This window comes from Protobothrops mucrosquamatus, unplaced genomic scaffold (genome assembly GCF_001527695.2).
Source record: "Protobothrops mucrosquamatus isolate PMUCROS unplaced genomic scaffold, P.Mucros_1.0 scaffold2682, whole genome shotgun sequence".
Taxonomy (NCBI): domain Eukaryota; kingdom Metazoa; phylum Chordata; class Lepidosauria; order Squamata; family Viperidae; genus Protobothrops; species Protobothrops mucrosquamatus.
The window spans coordinates 60,700-82,209 of NW_015388729.1; the positions used below are offsets into that span (position 1 = coordinate 60,700).

At 60.7% G+C, this 21,510-nt stretch overlaps 1 protein-coding gene across 1 annotated transcript; it reads left to right on the forward strand.

Annotated features, from left to right (window-relative positions):
• Nucleotides 1-47: 47 nt before the first annotated feature.
• On the forward strand, nucleotides 48-20,687 carry RPA1 (replication protein A1). The gene is made up of 17 exons (XM_015825543.2): nucleotides 48-101; nucleotides 212-262; nucleotides 976-1,054; nucleotides 3,043-3,151; nucleotides 6,060-6,148; nucleotides 9,630-9,716; nucleotides 11,029-11,152; nucleotides 12,003-12,105; nucleotides 13,716-13,784; nucleotides 14,001-14,193; nucleotides 14,832-14,971; nucleotides 15,256-15,404; nucleotides 17,357-17,489; nucleotides 18,143-18,319; nucleotides 18,970-19,077; nucleotides 19,921-20,007; nucleotides 20,577-20,687. The coding sequence occupies exons 1-17, from the start codon at nucleotides 48-50 to the stop codon at nucleotides 20,685-20,687; spliced, it is 1,863 nt and encodes a 620-aa protein (XP_015681029.2).
• Nucleotides 20,688-21,510: the final 823 nt, after the last annotated feature.

Genomic DNA, 21,510 nt, shown 5'->3' on the forward strand with positions numbered 1-21,510 from the left:
GCGCGCGGGAACCGAGGAAGAGGAGGCGGCGGCGGCGGCGGGCAGGGATGGCGTCGGTGGCGGCGGCGGCGGCGGCGGGGCTGAGCGAGGGGGCCATCGCGGTGAGCGGCCCTCCCCGGTCCCCGCGGAAGGGGGGGCTCCCGGGCGGCGCTCCTGGACCCCCCCCGCCGACTCCCGCGCTTTTCTCTCTCTCTCTCTACCCCCCCCGCAGGCCATACTGCTGCAGGCGGAGCCGGTGGGGAGGCCGGTGCTGCAGCTGATCGTGAGTAGCGCCCCTCCCCCCTCCCTCCCTCCCTCCCGCGGGGACTGGGGGGGCTCCCTATGGGGCTTCCGGAGCCCGGCCCTCCCCCTCCGGCCCGGAAGAGCGTCCGGGGCCGCTGCTTCCCCCGCGACGGACTTTCCGGTCTCCTCGCAAACTCTGCTGGGTGGCAGGTCGTCCTCGAGTTACGACCGCTCGAAGTTTACGACAACATTGACCCAATGTGACCTGTGACCGTTTTCCACAGTTACGGCCTTTGCAGCATCCCTGTGATCACGTGATCATAATGGAGACACTGAGCAACTGACTCGGACTTACGACCGTTGCTGTGTCCCCTGGGGGGGGTCACTCCATCCCCTTTTGCGACCCTCTGGCAAGCAAAGTCAGTGGGGAAGCCAGATTCACTTACTAACAGCTGCAGCGATTCACTTAACAACTGTCTCACTTAACATAAGTTTTGTGGTCATAAGTCGAGGACTGCCTGCCCATTTGGAGCACTGGGTGGAGTTTTCCTCCCTGGCCGTTGATTTCGGCCAGAGCTGGGCTTGAGAGGCCCCGGAGGAGGCAGCCAGAGGCAGGAGGGCCGAGGCCCCTTCCCTGCCCCAAAAGGGATTCCTGAGCGCCGGAAGAGGCAGCCCAGGCGGGAGGGGGGATAAAGTGCCCCGTTCCCCAGAAAGGAGCCCCCCCCAACTGAGCTGTGTGTTTTTCTCCCCTAGACGATCCGCCCCATCTCCACGGGGAACGGCCCCCCACGCTACCGGATGCTGATGAGCGATGGTGTGAACACCCTTTCCTGTAAGGACCGACGTGTTGAGAGGGCTCAGAGTGAGAAGGAGGCTGTGAAGAAGCCCTTTGTGGTTGCCACTAAAAAAGGGGAGGATAGCAGCCATAGACTTCGGGGGGTGGGGGGTGGACCGTATTCTCCGGGAAGAGCTCCGATTCAGCTCATCCGGTTCCTTGGCTTCGTATTCCACCTTTCTGCTCTGCTGAGGACTGGAGGAAGTTGAGGTTCAAAGCACAAAACGTTTCATAAAGTTCAGACGGATTAAAATTATAAATTAGCCATTTTCACAAAGGAAAAAGATTAGGGTTAGGGACTGATGACTGCCTGAGATCCTGGTGAGGCCTGCCAGTGCAGGAAGCGAATCCTTTGAGTTGGGCACCAGACCCCTGTGCTGGGGGGGGCACAGAGACCGTCATTGCCTTGTACAGGATTGTTTGACGGAGCCGCCCCTCCTCTCCATGGCTCCTTCCCAGCTTGGCACCAGAATGGAGGTGGCATCATCAGGAACAGAGAGGCTGGCTTGGCTTCCATGTTGGTGGGCTTCAGTCTTTGGGCCGGGCAGGAGCCGCATAGTGGGGAAGATGCCGGGTCAGGGCTGGAAAGCCCAGCCTGGGTGAAGGAGGGGGGTTGTTCCCACAATAGGAAGGATGTTGGAAGCCAGTGGGCCCTCCTTGAGACTGGGAAGGCCCCTTCAGTTCCTTGGGCTCCCCACTTTCTTTCCCTCCATCAGCAGCGGATTGCCAACCGTCCCAAAGTCCTGTAAAGTTGCTGAAAGTATTTATATTAATCCCCTAGAATTCACTCTGTGTGTTGACCAGGAAGGGTTTGCTTTGCCTAGAGCAGGGGTAGGCAACCTTGGCTCTTTTATGACTCGTGGACTTCAACTCCCAGAATTCCTGAGCCAGCCATGCTGAGGGGAACTATGGCTGCCTTCATGACTGGTGGACTTCAACTCCCAGAATTCCTAAGCCAGCATGGCTCAGCTTGGAAACCTCTCCCTTTCCCCTCAGCAGGGCTGGCTCAGGAATTCTGGGAGTTGAAGTCCAGAAGTCATAAAAGAGCCAAGGTTGCCTACCCCTGGCCTCTAGGGCAAGGCTTCTCAAATGGGGCAACTTTAAGACATGTGGACTTCAACTCCCAGAATTCCTCAGCCAGCTAGGTGAATTCTGGGAGTTGGTCCACATGTCTTAAACTCGCCACGTTTGGGAACTCCTAATTAGAGAACAATTTTCTTGGGCAGCCTTATGTTACTTCAAGGATCCCAAACCTTCGTCCCTCCAAGTCATTCCCTGCAGCAGCAGCCCTCTTTAAGAGCTGAAGAACATGGGGGCCTTGTGCCCCTTGAGGGGAGATCTGCCCTTTTTTTCCCCTTCCAAAGGAGCCTCAAATCCTGGCTCTGCCATTTGGCCTGGCAGGGGGCCCTCCATGCCAAAGGTGGTTACCAGACTAGGAAGACCCCACCACCACCTCAGTTACATATTTGGTTTTTAACTTATTTAATCCCGTTTATTTTATTACTCCGTACTTGCTTTCATGATCTGGCAAGCCACCCAGAGTTGCTTGACAAGAGATTGGAGGCATATAAATTTAGTAAATAACTGAGGAGGCCTCGTGGTGCACGGGAAGTGCTCCAGGAAAAGGAGGAGTACCAGGGCCTGCTCTGGCCACGGGCGGTGGGGAGGGGAAGCTTAGCTGGGAAAGGTGTGGGGCCCGATATAGGAAGAGGCTTCAGCATAAATGCCGTTGGGTTACAAAACTGGTTGCCCAGTGGCACTTCCCATGATTGCGCTAGAGAACCTGCAGTAACATTTTAATTTTGTATTGTAAATGTTTGATCAAATACGGCTTGCCAAATGAAACGCTGGCTTGCCCTTCGGCCCTGCCTGTTAACCTGGCGATAAGCGAAGTGCAGCCAGCTTTTAAACTTCCCAAGGTTGAGTGCGCAATTTTAACCTTCCGGACGTTGGGCTCCTCACACCGGCCTGTCTTCTGTTTGCAGCTTTCATGCTGGCCACGCAGCTGAACCCTCTGGTGGATGACCAGAGCTTGACCGCAAATGCCATTTGCCAGATTAACCGCTTCATTGTGAACACTCTGAAGGATGGAAGGTAACGGCCGACTCTGCCTTCCGCCTTCTCGGCAACGAACCGGGACCGAATTTCCTCCGGGGGGGGGCCCCCGCGGACACCCCTGACCCTTACCGAGGGGAAAAGGAGTTTCCGACAAGACCATGAAAGCGTCTTACTGTTTACAGGAATAAAAGTAGACGGGTGTGTTTAGTCACTTAGTAAGGACCGTGTGTGTCCCGCTCTTTTCTGACTACGGGGGGCTCTCCCCTGCTTTGGAGGAGATGCTACTTTGTTGTGTTATCGCAGAATAACAAGTCAAGACTTTTGCCATCAAAGCTCCCCCCATCTGGCCCCTCCTGTAGTGAGGAGGGCTAAAGACAGAAGCTGAAAAAAACGGGGTCAGGCATAGGCTCAGGTGCCGGGTTGCAGCTGTAACAAGCTGGCCATGAACTTGGGCTCAGACTAAGTTTGGTTGTAGAAGAGAGCTGCAGGGTCTGGATCCAAGGCAACACAAAGGTATCCCTTGTGGGAGGAAGGTGCAAAAATCCCAACTCGTGTGAGGCCCTTGGTGCTCTCTGAGCTTTTTTTATGTTTTGCAGACATTTCATTGTCAAACTCGTGTGCTGATGATGTTCCCTAGTTGGGTGATAAAGCGTCTGCAAGAAAACAGGCAGGCTCAGAGAGTCCCAAGAACCCCACAGTTCAACCCCGAGTACAAACGTTCCCTTCTATCATCCCAACTTACATTTGAATGGGGTCTGAGTGGGCATGGGCACTGCCCTGGAAGTGCCACCACGGTGTGAAGCTGCTCCTAAAAGAAAACGGAAGTCCTGGGACTCCCACATATCCCTCATATGCCCCCTTGGGTGGGGACCGGCCTCTGCGCTTCGGAGGGATGCTTCAGGGGCAGCAAAGGAACCCCAAGATAATTGCAAGCAGCTCCCTTACAACGGAGGGGAGGGCTCCTTGGTGTGGAGACCCAGGAGGGCGGGCATCCGACCACACGAGGTACAGGGCACGCAGAGGGAGGGGAGATTTTCCCAGTTCTGCCCTCATGCCAAATGCAGGGAGATTCAGGGGCACTGAGGGGCCCCTTCTGCACCCAGTGCATAGCTAACCTGGGGGGGGACCACTGTTGGCGAGATGGAAAGGGGCTCTTTGTGGGTTCTCGGTGGGGGGGTTCGGGTCTGCGGCTCTGGGTGCATGTGAGAATGTGCGCATGGACTGTTCTTGCCCTCCAGTCCAGGGCTGCGGGTCTCCACCTTGGGGCCCGGGCAGCTGAGTCAGGCAGGCCGAGGCAAGACTGTCGCCTTGGTGTCACTAACTGCCAGAGAGCTAACCCGTGCAGGTGGCCAGTCCCCGGTCATGTCTTCATCGCATAAAACTGGAGCTCAGGACAGTTTTGTGCAGAGGCGATCGCCGCCTGTCGCCTTGTGGAATAGCCCAATGAGCGCATGCAGCTTGTAAACGCAGCGGCTTCCTAGCGCTTGGGAGATTTAGTCACAAGGCCCACATTTGAGGGGTGGAAACGAAGCAGGTGTGACTTCCGGCTTGGCATCTCTCCTGCCACCGTGCAGAGCGAGAGGGGCCTTTGAGGAGGGGAAGACAGCTGCTTCATGGAGGGCGGAAGGAGGAGGACAAGGTCGTTTTCCAGTAGGGACCCCAGATACGGATCGGGGGGGGGGGGTGAGGAAGCGCCACTGCGGGACTGGTGAGGAGAGAGACACCCTCCTCCTGACCGTGGAGGTAGCATTTAAGGGGTGTCAGAAATGGCCTGCTTTGCTGTCGAGATGGCTCAGAAGAGCATTAAGGCGTTGTAACAGGCGGTCCTCCACTTATAACAGCTCGTTTAATGACCACTCAAAAGTTACAACAACCATTACAGCACCTCCACAGTCATGTAATCAGAAATCAGACGCTTGGCAACTGGCATGTACTTATGACAGTTTGCTGTGTCCCCGGGGAGGGTCACGTGATCCCCTCTTGTGACCTGCTGACAAGCAAAGTCGATGGGGAAGCCGGATTCCCTTAACTATGTTATTAGTTAAACAACTGCAATGATTCGCTTAACAGCTGTGGCAAGAAAAGTCGTAAAATAGGCCAAAATTCACCTTAACTCAGGGGTGTCAAACTGCCGGCCCACAGGCCGGATTCATCATACCGAAGCCGCGCCCACCCCATTGCCGGCAATGGCAAAAAAGCTCCAGTACATTTCGTGACGTTGCGAGTTTGACATGTCTGCTTTAACTGCTGCCTCGCTTAGCAACAGAAACGTTGGTCTCCATTGTGGTTGTAGGCCGAGGGGCCCCTGCAGCCTAGGGGCCTGCTCTCCGAGAGGGATTCCTCCAAGGAGCCTGGCCAGCCAGGGGTTCGTGACAGCCTGTGTGGCTGGGAGAGGCCCCAGCTTCCGTCTCGGCCCTGCCTGGCCTCCGTGGCGCTTTTGCTGGCCTGCCAGGATGTGTCTGGGAGCCCTCCTGGCCTCCGGGGCCCTTTCGGGCAGCTTGAACGTTCCGAGTTCTGCCCCCTGCAGCGCCCACCGGGAGTTCATCCTGCTTGGCCCTTTGCCTCTGTCCTGGGCTGCCTCTGAGCGGAGCAGCGGTCCAGATGCTGGCAAAAGCTACCTTCAGGCTCCAGCCAGGTCTCTCGGTTCGGGCTCCTGGCCTCCTTTTCAGGTGCCAGCTTAAGAAGCGGGTCCATTTTTAGTAATAAAAGAAGCAAACAAGCCATGATCCCCTGTTTGGAGAGCAGGCCAAGGAAACCATTTCCAGCTAATGGGGAGGATCCAGGGGGAGGGTGGGGGACGCTTCTCCTGCTCGGCCATTCTCTGTGAGCCAGGCGCTGGGCAGTGGGCTAGAGAGGACCCCCCACCCCTCCCTCAGGTCCCCTGGCCCAGGGTCTTCGGCAAATCCAGCAGGCCCCTGGAGCCCACCCGTGTTTGTCTTTGTAGGCGAGTGGTGGTCTTGATGGAAATGGAGGTTCTGCAGCCGGGTCACGCCGTCCCCGCCAAGATCGGAAACCCAGTCCCGTACGTTGAAGGTAAACCACCTTTCCTAGCTGGCCCTCGGCAGCCTCTTCTGACTCCTGCCTTTTGCCCAGGTTCTCATCTTTGAACCTGGCTTAATCATGGCCGCTTTTCTGTCCTCTGTTGATGCCCTTTGGTGAACCTCATTGGAATGTATTGGAGGTGGGGGAATTGGCGTGGAATCACAAAGCCCAGCAGGAGCAGCTACAGATGGCATTCACTGGCTTGGAACAGCAGGGAACAGGCCCCTTTTAAGAGCTCTGTGACCGACAATGATTTGTGGCTGAACCACGGGAGGGGGAGCCACGTGGACAGGTGAAGATCTGATGATCTGGGCTCTCTGCCGAGGGAAGGGCACCCGCAGGGGCCCCAGCTCAAGCCTTCCCTGAGGTTGCCCCCCCCTCCCCAAGAGCTGCCTCTGACATTTCCCAGGAGCTGCGAAGGGCATTTGGGACGCGTGGAAGCTGCAGTGCCTCCTGAGCGGGGGTGCCTAGAGTTGGGCCTGGCTTCTTTTAAACAACCCCCCCCCCCCGCCAGCCGTTTCTGGAAATGGAGTGGCCTAGAAGAGGGAAGGCTGGGGTCCCCTGTGAAGGGGGTGGTCCATGGAATCCCAGGGCTGACCGGCCTCCACTTGGGGGACCAGAGCGGAGTGTAGCTCCCCCAGGGCGCTTTGTTCCCCTCTGCCCTTGGCCTGTCCGGACTTTGGGTCCAGCCTTGGATTCTCAGATCTGCCTCTGCTGCCCAGCCCTGTTGCAGGAAAGGGGGGGCAGGCAAAGGAGCCGAGGAGGGGCCGGGCTCTTTGTCCGGGGGGGGGGTCAGAGCAGGTCAGCCTTGGGGATCCCTTGAGCTGAAGCCCTTCCGGAATCACTGAGAACCCCCTGACCCCGGTTGCTGCCTTGGCCTTGGGGGCACAACCCCAGTGGCGTAGCGTGGGTTGTCAGCACCCGGGGCAAGGCACACACCCCCCCTCCACAGTGGGCGGCGGCTCGGATCGGATTCGCACAGCCAGCACTGCTGAGAGAGTGAGTGAGCCAGGCAGGGGCAGAGAGCTGCGAGTGCGAGCGCGCCCCCCCCAGACGTTGCGCCCGGTGCGGCCGGCCCCCCCTGCACCCCCCACGCTACGCCTTTGCACAACCCCCCACCTTCCCCTTCCTCTAAATCGGTGTTTCTCAACCTTGACCATTTTAAGGCGTGTGGACTTCAACTCCCAGAATTCCACAGCCAGCAATGCTGGCTGTGGAATTCTGGGAGTTGAAGTCCACACGCCTTAAAATGGTCAAGGTTGAGAAACACTGCTCTAAATCCCAAGAGACGCCACTAAGCCGAGGCCCCTCCTCACCCCGGAGGCCTTTGGTTGCTCCCACCGGCCTGGGGCTGGAAACTGGAGGCGAACCAGGCGGAGCCCCTTCCTCCCAGCTGGACCCCCCCCAGGTCCCTCACTCTGATTCACGGAGGAGGAGGAGGAGGAAGCCCAACAGCAGCTCAGTGGCCTTTGTGGCTCTAAGACATTAATTCCACTTTTTCCTGAAAGGCGCTTTCTTCCTCCTCCTCCTCCTCCTCCTCCTCCTCCTCCTCCTCAGGGTTAACTAGTTTTGTTCTTAAATGGCAGATATCAAGGCGTCCGCTTCAAATGCCTCTCTTTGATTATACCTTACCCCCCAATTGAGCTGATCCGCTTTGAGCCGTCAAACGCTCAGAAGGCCCCGTCTCCCTTTTGCATTTCAGAAAAGTGGGATCCGGCAGGGGGGAGTCACACACCCCCCCCTCCACTCTTCTCTCAACAGGGAGGGCTGCTTTTGAGCGGGCCTGGAGAGCTGTTTATGCGGATCTCCCTGGGAATGGGGTTGGGGTTGGGGAGCGGAAAACACCTGTCACAACACACACAGCGGGGGGGGGAGGGGGTGTCCAAGAGAGGCTTACCTGTGGGGCACCTGGGAGAGGCTTTCCACTGGGGGCCCCCAGAGGGAGGGACGGGGGACTCGCTCACTCCCCGCTCGGCTCTCGGTGAAATAGAAATAGCTCTTATATCATCTCACACGTTTAGCGTTGCGCTGTGTCCTCTTTGAGTGGTAATTAATTTGTGTGCTTCGTGTTCTTATTAGGCGTCCTAAGTGTTATGTCTGCAAGGGCCGGGGGTAAATTCAGGAAACAATAAATGACAGTGGGGGGCCACAAGACGACAACAACTCTGGTGGGGAACCAAACACAATCCTTTTCTTTTTGTGGGGGCGTTAAGAGGACTGCAGACTGGCTCTTCCTGATTGTCCTGGGGGTGGGGAGGCAGTGATGGGGGGGTCTGGGTCGGCTGCAAGGCCTGGCGCCCCTGGGTGCTCCTTTGTGGTGCTCAGGGCCGCTCCAGCCATCTGCCAGGGGTGGGGGTCGCTTGCTCAGGGGCCCCAAGGTGACGCCTTTCCCCGGGGAGCATCAGGGGGCCACCTACCTCAGTGTCAACCAACCTACTTTCTGTTGCCAGTTCTTGGGGGCTGCCCTGGGCGGTCCCAGCCGTCCAACCCAGGGGCAGCCCATCATTTCTGGCCATGGTGGCTTCGGCTGGAGACGGCCTGTGGCACCTTAAGTGAGCCGGAGAAGCCGTGGAGTAAGAGCTTCTGGAGCAGCTCAATCTGTTTTCCCGATCAGCCTCTCCTCCAGGCGGCGGAGAGGAGAGGCCCCCAAAAGAGGCAGCTGCGTTCTGTACCCGTCGTCCTGCTTTTCTAGGGACGGCAGAGGGTAAATTGGAACGCTTGAAAGGAGTGCTGGATAGGTGATAATTTAAAAAAAGAAATGAAACATTCCACCGCCAGCTTTGTGCTGGAGAGCTTCATTCCGCCTCCCCGTCCCTGCCGCCTCCTCGACTCCGGTGCCCAGTCTTAAAGTCCCTGTCTGGGGCTCGTTCCCCCTTCCCTTCCGGATGTCTGCCCCAAATCGGTGCTTCCTCTCCCCTTGCAGCCCCTTCCCCGCGTCCGTTCCCTGGCCGCTAGCAAAAGCGGTTCTGGGTTCGCCTCTCCTTGGCTTTCCTGTGGGGTTTCTTTCCTACTGCAGATCTGAAGGTCCCAGGATGTGAGGCAGGGCTGCTTTCCTTGGTCTTCTCCGCTCCCATTTGTTTTAAGGAGAGCTGGTCCGGTTTTCTGCCCCGTGGGCCCCAAAGGCTGCCCCCCGGGTGCCAGGCAGCCGATTTCCCGCACCGTCAAATCTCGAGACGCTGCAGTTCCGGGCCTGGTGAAATGTCCTGGGTGGGGGGCACGGATTTCCTGCCCCCTGGGATGTTGTCTCATCCTCCCCTCCTTGTTTCAGCCGAGTCAATGCCCCCTTTGTGCCTTCGCTCTGGCGGTGGCAGAGAGGGCAGTGCGTGCCCCCCTGTGTCCCCTTTGCCCGAGGGGGGGAGGGGGATTCAGATCCAGTGGGGCCTCTGCTTGCCTTTTGAGCACTTGCAGGGAGAGCGCTGGGCCACTCACGCCCCATAAATGTCTCCTCTTCTCCAAACAGGAGCTGGGCAAGCAGGGAGGCAGCCCGCGGCCCCCAGCCCAGCAACCGGCCCTTTCCAGAGCAAGCCAGTGGGGCTCCAGAGCGGGGCTCCAGATGCAGGTAAGGGGAGGGGGGTCTTTGGGGGAGGCTGCAGGGGGCTCTGGTGACGTCCGTTGCTCCTTCTGCTCTGCTTCTGTTAAAACCCCAATCTGGAAGCACCGCCCGAGTGCCCGGCTCCAGCCTGGCTTCTCAGATGGGAGAGGCCACCTGGGCAGTGACCCCGCCAGAAGCCCCCTTTGCCCCCCCCGGAGGCCGTGGCTGCTGCCAAAGAGCTGTGCGCAGAGGGGGATGCCAAGGGAATGGGGCACTGTCCCAAAGCCAGTTCCTCGTACCCCCCCCCCCAAAATGAGGCATTGCTATGGCAGGCAGGACCCCTGCTGGAAGGGCTGCCCTCTGGGAAGAAGAATGACACCCTCAGGAAACAGGCCTCCATTTCTGGGATCTCTGAGGGAAGCCCCCAGGCGGGCCACGGAGCCACGGACCTGGGGGGATGGGCACGTGGCGGCCCAGAGCTTCTCCCTCTGCCTCGATCGGCACCCGGCTCCCAGTTTGGGTGGCCTCTGAATGGCCAGGAGCTTTTCCGGGGGGGGGTGTCTTTTGTTGGGCTCCCCCTGTGAGGGAAACCGGCTCGGGCTGAGAGCGGAAAAGGCATTTTTCAGCCCTGTCAGGTCACAGCAGAGCTTAATTAATAATGAGGGATCCCATCATCTCCAGAGCTGGCAGATAATTATGGCAGGCGGGGATGTTAATTGCCACTAAAGGAGGCGAACCTGCCCGGTCTTGGCAGGTAACAGACAGCTTCATTCTTTTCATGGAAGGGGGGGCAATGGGTGTGTGTGTGTGTGTGTGTTTCTTTCCAAGTAGCCTGGGAGAGTAAATTAAGGGGGAGGGTTTGTGTCGTTTGTGTAGTGACAGGCTCCAGCAAGGCCCTGGGAGTTTGTGGGAGCAGATCCCCAGAGAGCCTGAGGCACTTGGTGGGCGAGAGCCCCTTCCCTCGAGCGGGCGCTGTGCCCACACCTGGGCTTCCGGGGGGGGCTCTGCTGCCCCACCCAGTAGTTCTCTTTGTGAGCAATGAAAGGGGGGTGTCTCTCCCTGGCCGAGGCCAGAAACGGAGGCCTGTTTCCTGAGGATGCCGTCCTTCCCGGCCCCTCACACTGCTTGGGCGGGCAGGGGGGGGGCAGTGTTTGCCCTCCCCAGCAAGGGCCGGGGCCTCAGTGGGGCCGAGGAGGGTGACGTTGCTGGCCGCAGAATGACTCATCCTCCAAGACGCAGGCCAGTCCTGGCTCTCTGCCCCTTCTCCAGGGCAGCTGCCTGAGGGGTTGGCAGTCCCCCAGGTGCCAATGGTGATGTGGGCAACTTTGTCTTACTCCAGGGGCACAGTACCCCAGCTCTTCCAGACTGCTGGGGAACGCAGGGGGCTCCGGCATCCTGAGCACTCCGGGGGGATCTCAGGTCAAAGTGGTGCCCATCGCCAGCTTGAACCCTTACCAGTCCAAGTAAGTGCAAGGCTGCCCTGGCTGCCAGCCCCCCCCCCCCACAGCCCCCCCTTCCTTTACAAGGGGGCTCAGCGGTGACGGTGGGAGGGTTTCCTGCAATGGGGCGGTGATTAAGGGTAGAGAAGGGGGCTTCAAAGGCCATGGGTGGGCTGGTGGGTTGCCCTGTGGCAAAGGGGCTGTCAAGGCAGCGCAGCCGCCTTTGAGGCTTTGAGTGGCGAGTCTGCCTGGCACTCTGGGGCTCCCGGCAGGTCTGCCTGCCCGGCCTTCCAAAGGCCCCTCTTTCCTCCTCCTCTCGGCCTTCCTCCCGAGGCTGCCTGGCCTTTCCCGAGGCCGAGTTGCAGCGGTGGGTGGGGACCTGATGGGGGAGGGGGCAGGAGTGAGGAATGGGAGCCCGTCTTCCTGCTGGGTGGGGGTGGGGCAATGCCAGGTCCCCTCGGGGCCACTCGGGCCCTCCCCCTCCCCCTCCCCCTGGGCAGCGGAAGGAAGGGGGTGTGGAGCGGGATGGGACGGTTCAGCAAACACTAAAGATAAATTAATTTTGACGGAATCGTGGCCAACGATAATAGAGTCAGTCCAGAAATACAAAGGCTACCATAATTTCAACGGAAAGGTGGTCACCAATAATGAAAGCACCTGAATGGAGCGACTGGTGCAGCGTTGGACGGTCCCGGGCTGAGTTAGCCTGGACCCGGCGCAGAGGATGGCCGGCCAGAGGGTGGGCTGGTCTGGAGTCCCTCCGGGGCTCCCCGGGTGCCTTTCCTCAGGGAGGGGGGTCCTGGGGTCTGGCCTCTCTGAGGAGCCGCTGGCCGGGCCGAGTTCAGCTCCCTGCGTGGCTGCTGTGTCTTTCCAGGTGGACCATCTGTGCCCGGGTGACCCAGAAGGGCCAGATCCGCACCTGGAGCAACTCCCGGGGCGAAGGGAAGCTCTTCTCCATAGAGATGGTGGATGAGAGCGTAAGTGCTGGCCTCCTCGCCCAGGCGGTGGCCGTCCCCAGGTGGCCGTCTGGGGCCACGAAGAATCGCGGACTGCCGTTCCTTTCACCTCTGGAAGCCGGGGCTTCTCCCAAGAGGCCCTGGGCAGAGGCCTTGAGTCAGACCGGCTGCCTGTCTGGAGCCTGGGAGGAGGGGTCGATGGGGCTGGGGTTGAAATGGCTCCTGCCCTGAAACGCCTCCAGCTGATGCAGCTGCCACCCTGCCTCCCGCTCACCGGGAGGAAGACTCGGCTTCCTCTGCGTTCCCTTTACTCCCTTCCGCTGGGTCGGGCATTTTCCGATAAATTTAGATTAAATTTTAAGCTGGGTCCTCGACAGCAGAGTTCTCCGACCTTCCTGGCTTTGGGGACCGGTGTGGGGGGGGGAAGAGGGGATGGTTCTGCGGGAGTGGCAGGCAGGCAGGTGTGTGTTTGTGTTCATATCTCCATTTGAACGAGAGGCAGGCATGCTCACCCGCTGCTCATGCAGGTGGGGATGTGTGCCGTCGCCCACCGCTTCAGTGGCCCAGTTCTAAGGCTCCAGGCCCAGCAGCGGTGGGCAATTGGGGACCCCTGCTCTACAGGTTTGGGTGAGTGGGGTTGGCCAAAGAAAAAAAATTAAAAGATGGGGAAGGCAATCTCCCTGGGACGGGGAGGTCGGGGGAGCGTCTCTTCATGAGAAAATGAGGGTGCGATCGGTCAGTCTCCCTGGGGGGCACCAACTGGGTTAACCAATTAAAGCCGTGAAGCAGGTGGCAGACAGAGGGGAGCCGCGTGATGCCCGTTCACTTTCCAGAGAGGACATGCAAAAATATGTCCAGACCCGGAAGGTGCAGTTCTGAGCTCCCGGCGCTTCTGCCTCGGCTGCTCCTTTCCTTGCTCCTCTCGGCTGTCTGGGGGTTTGATGGGTGGCTTTTATTGCCGTCTCCGTCCTCCCCTTGCGTAAACCTCTTAGCTGCTGGTGCTTGAGCTCCGCTTTTAATTGCCACTTCAGGAAGAGCTTGTCACAACACCCGGGCGCTGCTCTTCCCAGGGTGATGTCCTCCCCGATTCCTGGAGCAGGAGGGAGGCAGGAAGGCCTGGCTGGCCAGCCAGCAGGACCACCAGCCGGGCTGCACAGGCCCACCTGGAGGGCTGCGCAGGCCTTGGAGGGTCCGGGGAGGCGTCAGTTGCCTCAGATTTGAGGGGACGATCCAGCTAGATCAGGATTTGACAAACCGAGGGAGGAAGATGTTTTTTTTTTTTCATTTTTCTCTGTTTGATTTTGAAATTCTTAGCTGGCATTTGGTAACGGCCCACAGCCTCACCGCCAGTGGGTGGCCTGGGCTGCTGACGTCGCACGGCGTAGATTCCATTTTTGTTGTGGGCCGGTTCCTCCCCTCCATCTTCTCCCACACGCTTTTCTTCAGAGTTGCTGTCCTGGGCATGATTTCCAAAACGGTCAATCGGGACAGTCAGGGGCCACGTGGCGGATGTGGTCAAACCGCTGCCCTGGAGGCTTCTGTTGGCATCACCGGGAAGGGAGTGGCGCTACTCTCCCGGGGCTCCGGAGGCCCTTTCTGAGCCTTCTCCGTGTTGGCTGTTTTCTCCCCAGGGTGAGATCCGAGCGACGGCCTTCAACGACCAAGCGGACAAGTTTTTCCCTATCATCGAGATGAACAAGGTACCGGTGGGGGGGGTTGGGTTGGGGGGTGCCGTTGCCTCGCTCAGCAGCACGGGGCAAAGCGGAAGGCCAGCCGTGAGCGACCGTTCTCACTTAGCGACTGTCCCGTTTAGCCGCCCTTCAGCGTTAAGAGTCCTGAAAAAATAGCTCTGCTGCCAAGCCCAGCCGGGGCCTGCCGCCTGGGTCTCGGCCACCTCCTTCTCTCTGCCCCCTCAGGTCTACTACTTCTCCAAGGGCACCCTGAAGACGGCCAACAAGCAGTATTCGTCTGTGAAGAACGACTACGAGATCGCCTTCTCCAACGAGACGTCCGTCGTTCCCTGCGAGGACGCCCAGCACCTTCCCTCCGTGCAGTTTGACTTCGTGGCCATCGGGGACTTGGAAAACACAAACAAGGACTCCCTCGTGGGTCAGTCCCTGGCCGGGCCGGGGAGGGCCTCTCACTCGCCAGCCGGGCCCTGTGGCGGTGGGCACGGCCCCAAAGGTCCAGTGACCCAGAATGGGCCCATTTTTGGGCTCTGAGCAGGGCTGCTGGCCTCGGCACGGAGGCTCTTGGCTTGCCCGCTCCTGCTGGCATCCTGGGCTGAAAAGCTCTACCAGCACCGCTGACACCCACTGCAGCGTGAGGGGCATGCGGGGCCAGGAGCTCGTTGGGCTTCAGCCAGAGACGCTGCCCGGAGCTCCTCTTCAGGGACCAGATTCCCCTGGCAGAGCCCAGAGAGGTTGCAGCCCAGGGCCCCCCATTCTGTCCCCTCCTTTCAGTTCAGGAGGGGCTACGGGGCCTCAGGCACCCCATGGCGGGGTGGTGGTGGTGGCGATGCCGCTGGCGTCTTCTCAGGCAGGGAGGCTGCCCTGCTCCTCCTCAGCCAGGACGCTCTCCCTGCTCGCTAGCACGGAGGGAGCTTTGGGAGATGCAGGGAGGGCCTTGGGGGGGGAGGGAGGGAAGTTCTCTATTGGGGGGGCAGCTGACGAGGGCAGAGGAGGGGCTCCTCCCTCGGGGGAGGGGGACAAGGCTCTTTGCCCCTCCAGCCTGGCCTTCTTTCCCAGACGTGATCGGGGTCTGCAAGAGCTACGACGACCCTCAAAAGATCACCATCAAGGCTTCCAATCGGGAGGTCTCCAAGAGAGAACTGCACCTGATGGACATGTCGGGCAAGACAGTGACGGTCACTCTCTGGGGCGCGGACGTAAGTAGTGCTGCTGGTGCTGCTGCTTCCCAACCAGGCCGGGTTCGGGGGCTCCAGTCGCCCCGGGCATCACTGGGGCTAGAGGGCCGAGACCTCCTGCCTGGAGCACAAACATCCAGGCTCTATGAAGGGGCAGGGGAAGGAGGGGGACGGAAGGGGGGGCAGATGAGCAGTTTGTAGCCCTCAAAGAGCCCCCCTGTCTCTGGCCTCGAGTCCCCCTCCCCCCCCCAAGGCTGCCCTTCCTGGCCTGACCTCGGCGTCTCTGCTCCTTCCTGGCTTTGCAGGCGGAAAAGTTTGACGGCTCTCGGCAGCCGGTAGTGGCCATCCGGGGGGCCCGGGTCTCGGACTTCGGGGGCCGGAGCCTCTCCGTGGTCTCCTCCAGCAGCCTCCTGGTGAACCCCGACTGCCCGGAGGCCTTCAAGCTGCGAGGCTGGTGAGTCTGCTTGGCCTTCCCTGCAGAGAGACCGGCCGGATCCAGCCTGCCCGGGCTGTGAAGACCAGGCCTCCCAGGCAGAGCCGGTGAAGGAGGAGACACCGCAGGGAGGCCAGGAGCAGAGGTGTGAGAGGGCCCCCCCCAGGTTTCTCTCTCTCTGCTGCTGTTCTCTCTCCCCCCCCCCTTTAACAACGCCCAGAATCAGGGTGGGGCTCTTCCTTTCTCCCGCTGGCTTCGGTCTCCGGACGTTGGCATTGCTTCTCCTGGGCGGTTCGGCCTGTTGGGGCGGCCGTGTTATACAGAGCGCGTGCAAAGAGGCTGCAGGCGAGTCCAGCGGTTCTGTGGTCCAGAGGCGACCGATGGGACGCCTGATCCTCCTGTGGCCAGCTGTCCAGATCAGATGCTGAGAGCTTGAGGGGGGAGCCAGCCCCACTGATTCCAACCTTGTGCAAAGAGTGGGGGTCAGGTCCCCCTGTGGGGGGAGGCGGAAGGCCAGGGTGGAGACGGAGCTGTGTTCAGGGTGCGAAATAAGCCCGGCTGTCCCCCTCAGCGTGCCTTTTCCTTCCCGTTTGTGGGCTGTGGGGGAGCTGCTACCTGACCCCGGGGGGCTCCCCTGCCCTCCTGCGGGGTTCTGGGTGGCAGCCGCCCTCTGCCTAAGGGTGCGGGGGCCACCGCGGTCCCTGGGGGAAGAGAGCTGCCGCTTTGGAGCGCACGTCTTCTTCCCACGACTGGCCACGACCGTGTCAGCCTGAAAGAGCCCCCGGCCTCCCTCTGCAGCGCCCTTCTTGCGAGGGAGGCCGAGGGGCTGTCAGGCTTGCCAGGAGCTGCTCTTGGCACTGGAGAAGCCTTTGCACCCTGGTTTGTGTTGGGCTCCTGGTTCCCCCAAAGGGCTCCCAGCCGCTCAAGGCCCTGGCCACAGCCTCTGCACAGCGTTTGGGGGGGGCTACTTGGAGCGTTGCCAGGTAGGCTGGGGCTCCCAGAGGAGCCGTCCTGGTTGGCCTGAAGGTCAGGGAAGAAAGTGGGGGGGGGGCATGGAAGATGAGGGTGGGGCACATGGGGGGGGAGAGGGCAGGTGGCCATTGTCTGCTACCAGGCATGGGAGGGGGCTCCAGTTTGGCCCAGGGGTCTTCCTTTGGGGACACCATCCCCCACAGGAAACCCCCCCTTCCTTGCTCTCTTCAGGGGCAGCTGCATGAGCAATCCACCCCGCCCCCATCAGCAGTTACTGGTGGGGCGCAGGCCAGGGAGGGAGGAGGGGGCCTGGGGGGGTGAAGGGAGGAGCTGGGTGGCCCTTCAGGGAAAGCTTGGAAAGCAATTGGGGAGGGGCCAGGCCTCCCCTCCGACTGCAGGCAAGCCTCCCTTGGCATGGGGGGGGGGCGGCCAGGCTGGCATCTTGGGCTTAGTTCTTCCCACTTGGGTTGGGGGGGGCAAGCAGAGCCCCCGATTCCTCTGCACCAAGGAGACCCATATTCCCCTCCAAGGGCTGGGGGTGCAGAGGGTTTTGTGCGGCCGACTCTCTCCCCGCCCTCCTGCCGCAGACCCTCCTCCATCGCTGAGCTTCTGGCCTCTCCCTTCCGCCTCACCCCCCCTGCCCCTGCAGGGGCCAGGCAGGCAAAGGGGAGGACTGGGCTAGTAGGCCAGGCCGGTTGCCCCTGGCTGGGACTTGGGCCAGGCTGGTTCTTCCCAGGTTTTCCAGAGGGTGCGTGGGGGGGGTTTCCGCCTGCTTCCCCCTCCCCTTGCCACGCCCCCCCCGCCTTCCCTCCGGGGAGCAGCTGCAGTGCAGAGCCAGGCCCGGCACTAATTGGAACGGAGGAGCGCCAGCTTATCCCGCCAGCCTCCTCGGGTGACTAATACATGCAGCGCCTGCAATTATTTCCAGGTCGGCTCATTGATAAAAAAAAAAAAACAAACCCTCGTGCCGCGTCTAAAAATAAAAGCCGTTTTTCTTCCAGGTTTGATTCGGAAGGGCAGCACCTGGAGTCCGCCTCCATCTCTTCTGGGCGGGGCGGGCTGATGCCAGGGGGGAACACCAACTGGAAGACCCTGCAGGAGTCCAAGGCGGAGAACCTGGGCCAAGGAGACAAGGTGAGGAGGGGACCCAAGCCGGGGTGGGTGGGGGGAAGCCCTGAGACCCCCACCCCCACGGCAAGGATGGAGTGCTCCATTCTCCACTCTGTTTATTTATCTGTTTATGGAGTTTTCAAGATCTTATAATAAATTGGAGAGAAGACCCATCTGGACTTACAAGTAGCCTTTAACCTTTGGCCACAACGGAGCCAAAATTTCCATTGCTAAGTGATGCAGTTACATAAGTTTTACCTTATTTACAACATTTTTGACACCGTTGTTAAGTGAATCACTGCAATTGTTAAGCGAATCTGGCTTCCTTGGGCTGGGAAGGCTGCCCATGGCGAGGGCCTCCCCCTGGGACACTGCCGCTGTCCCCGGTACGTGCCAGTTGCCGAGCCAAGCGCCCGGCTTTCGGTCACAGGACCGTGTATAAGTCACTTCACTGCCGTTGTGAGTTCGGTCACTAAGTGAACGGTTACAAGCTGAGGGATACCTGCATTTTGCGATTCTTGGTTCTGTGGGGCGGCTGGCAGCGGAGGAGCCCGTGGCGTTCTGGGCAGGGCCGGCCGGAGGGGCTGCCGGGCGTCATGGCAGGTGCCGGGTGGGCCCCAGTCCCAGGGGCACCCTGCCGACCCCTTTCCGCGCCCCCCACCCTGTTGCCTCTGCAGGCCGACTACTTCAGCTGCGTGGGCACGGTGGTGTACCTGCGCAAGGAGAACTGCATGTACCAAGCCTGCCCCTCCCAGGACTGCAACAAGAAGGTGATTGACGAGCACAATGGCCTCTTCCGCTGCGAGAAGTGCGACCGGGAGTTCCCCAACTTCAAGTACCGCATGATCCTGTCGGTGAGTCCGGAGCTGCGGAGGCCTCTCCCGGGGGGGCCTTCCCCGCCACAGGGCAGCCAGGCCCTGGGGGGGGAGGGAGAGCGGCAGCAGCAGAGAAGGGCAGTGGTCTGGGGTCCAGCCAGGGGTCCTGTGTGGCGTCCCCAGTTCAGCCTTGAGGGGCGACACTCCCCCAGCCCAGCAGAGGAGCTGGGAGCCCCCTCTGCCCACCAGTGCTGGGGGTCCCGGGTCTGGCTCAGAGGGAACCTGCTTCTTGGGCACGCCACGGGGGACCCTCTTGACCCTCCACTCCAGGCCTTTCGTGTGAAGTACAAAACTGCCCAGGAAGGGGGGAGGCCTGGCCTGAGAGCAATCCGGGGAAAGTGCGGAGATGCAGTAAAAACAGGGAAGCCCAAACACGGTTCCACCCACTGAGGGCATCCCTGCAGGCCCCCATCTTCCTCTTTGGGGCCCCCACCGGCAGGACCCACCCCTGGCCTCCCTGGTGTTGGAGGGCCCAGCACTGCCTTCCCACCCGCTCCCTGCCTGGGTCTCCGGAGGAGGAGGAGGAGGAGGAGGGGGCTGAGCAGGGGGGGAGGGCGGTCTGTGCAGGGGGCCCCGGGGGGAGGGGGCTCTGCCTTCGGAGGGCTGCAGTTCTCCTCTTTCCTGCCCAGGCGAACATTGCAGACTTCCAGGACAATCAGTGGGTGACCTGCTTCCAGGAGTCTGCGGAGGCCATCCTGGGGCACAACACGGCTTACCTGGGGGAGCTGAAGGAGAAGGTCAGGAGACCCTTGGGGGCTGCGCGGAGAGCCCCCCTCGCCTTCCCAGAGGAGGCCCCCCTCCCCAGGCAGGGCAGTGTGGCTGCCTGCGTGCATGCCTGTGTGTGTGTGTTGACCTGCAGCCCTTCATTAGGGAGCCACCATACAGGCCCAGCTCTGCCGGCTCAGGGCCAAGCCCAACTCAGTCTGGCCTCAGTTTCCCTCCTCACCAACCAGAAGCCAGAAGAAGTTCCTTCCTGGGCAGCCTCCCGAGTGCGCCCCCCCCCCCCGCTCCTCGGCTGCTTCCCTGGGTGACTTCCTTCGCGGAACACCTTAACAGGCCCTGAAGGGGGCCCCGGCAGCCTCCCACTGCCCCCCCATGTGAAATGCGAGGCTGGGGTCCTGTTTCATGCGGGGCCCACCACAGTCCCACCTTGCACCCGTTCTCGGGGATCGAGCCCAAGGGTCCACCTCGGGGCCCGCCACGTCCATTCCCTGCCCAGGCGCACTTGCTGGGGAGGATGGGAAACAGGGTCCCTTGTCGAGGCTGAGTGGGAAGGTAGCCAGCCACATGAGACCCCTGTTGCTGCCCCTCCCTCGAGACGGCTCCCAGGCGTTTGCTTGGCTCCGGCCTGCTCCTTGCCCTGGCCTTTCCGAGAATGGGGGGGCATCCTTCTCAGACCAAGGGGGGGGGTCTGATTCCACCCTGCAGTTGCATGGGGGGGACTGAGCCCTGGCAAAAGGTGGGGCTGCGATGCCCGCGAGAGCCGGAGCGCTGGGCGGCATCCGTCCTGTGGGGAGGGAAGAGCTCTGGCCGGGTGGAAGGGCTGATGAGGGGGTTGCTTTCCTCTCCCCCCCCCCCAGAACGAGCACGCTTTCGACGAGGTCATCCAGAACGCCAACTTCACCTCCCACGAATTCCGGATCCGAGTCAAGCTGGAGACGTTCAATGTAAGAGGACTGGGGGGGGGGGTATCGCCATATCGGGGGTGCTGGGCTGGAGGAGACCGACTCGTGCTGCAGCTCTGTCTTGCTTGGAAAGTGCGCGCGTGCGCACACACACACACACCCCACAGCTTAAAGCGCCAGGAGCGGCCTGGGACATTCAGGGGGCCATTCCCCAGATGGGTCCCGATCCTGCCAGGAGGGGGTCTCCTGCTCCAGGCCAGGGCTGTTGAGGGGGGCTGGGTTGGGACCGCAGAAGCTCCCGTCGAGGCGTTCCCAGGGGGGGCCTCAGTCGGGTGAGCTGTGGGCTTCTGGGCTGGGCGGGCATCGCGTAGCTCCAGCGCCGCTCCAGGTGGTCTGTCCAGCTCAAACAGACCACACTGCAATCTCTGTTGTGCGGGTCGCAGGAGACGCTCGTGGGCTGCAGGCCCTCAGGTGCTCCGAGGCCCCACGGGACAGGTGGGGCGGCTGGCTTTGCGTGCCCGTGGCCTCCCGTTTCTCAGCACAACAGACTCCAAAGCCCACGGGGCAGCCGGGCCCAGCCAGGGCGCTGAGTTGCCTTCTCTCTCTGCCAGGATGAGTCGCGCCTGAAGGCCACGGCCATGGAGGTGAAGCCCGTCAACTACCAGGAGTACTGCAAGAGGCTGATCCTGAACATCCGCAAGAACGCTGCCCAGCTGGGCTAAGCCCGAGAGCAGAGACCCCCCTGCCACGCCCCAGCCCTCCGGTCCCTCTCTCCCGCCACGCCCCCCCCGTCACTCTGCAGCAAAGGCCCGGCTGCCCTGAAGGAGAAGCAGCGCCCACGGGCCCCTTCCTGGCCCCAGAAGAGCCCAGCTCCCAGCCATGGGGGGGGCAGCACAGGTGGCCTCTCCTCCCTTCCCCTCCCCCCCCCGTCCCAGGCGGCTGTTGGGGCTCAGCATGGCAGGGGTGGGATTATTAATCCAAGCGGCATCTGAGGAACCCCCCCCATCCTTTGCAGTTCAATAGAGGGAAAGTCAGATGGGCCCAATGTCAGTCAAAATGGCCTCTTCTGAGGGAGGCCGATAAGGGCTGCGTCTCTGCCCCCTGGGGCAGTCTTGGCCCCCAAAAGAGCAGCGTTTTAGTTTTTCCCTTCAGTTAATATGTTTTTGGGCTGCCAACTGCTGTGTCCTCTTTTTTTTTTCTTTGTTTTTTGGTATTATGCAGAGAAAATTCTTACATTTTTCCTGGCAGAAATAAATAAGGACGTGAGTCTGCAGGTGCCCGTTTCCTCTTCTTTCTTAATAAAGAGTGTTTAATTTTTTCTGTTTTCTGAGCCCTCTTTATGCAAACGCCGGTCGTTTCTCATTACTGGAAAGCAATTAATTAGTTTCCATAATGGATTCTCACTTGGGGGAGACCTTCCCTTACTGTGCTGAAGCTCTGCTAAATGGGGGGGGCAAGAGGGGGGCTCAGCCCAGGCTGGCAGATGCCAAGAGGAGGGGGGCTGCGTTTCGATGGTGACGGGGAGGAATCGGCCCAGCTCCGTGC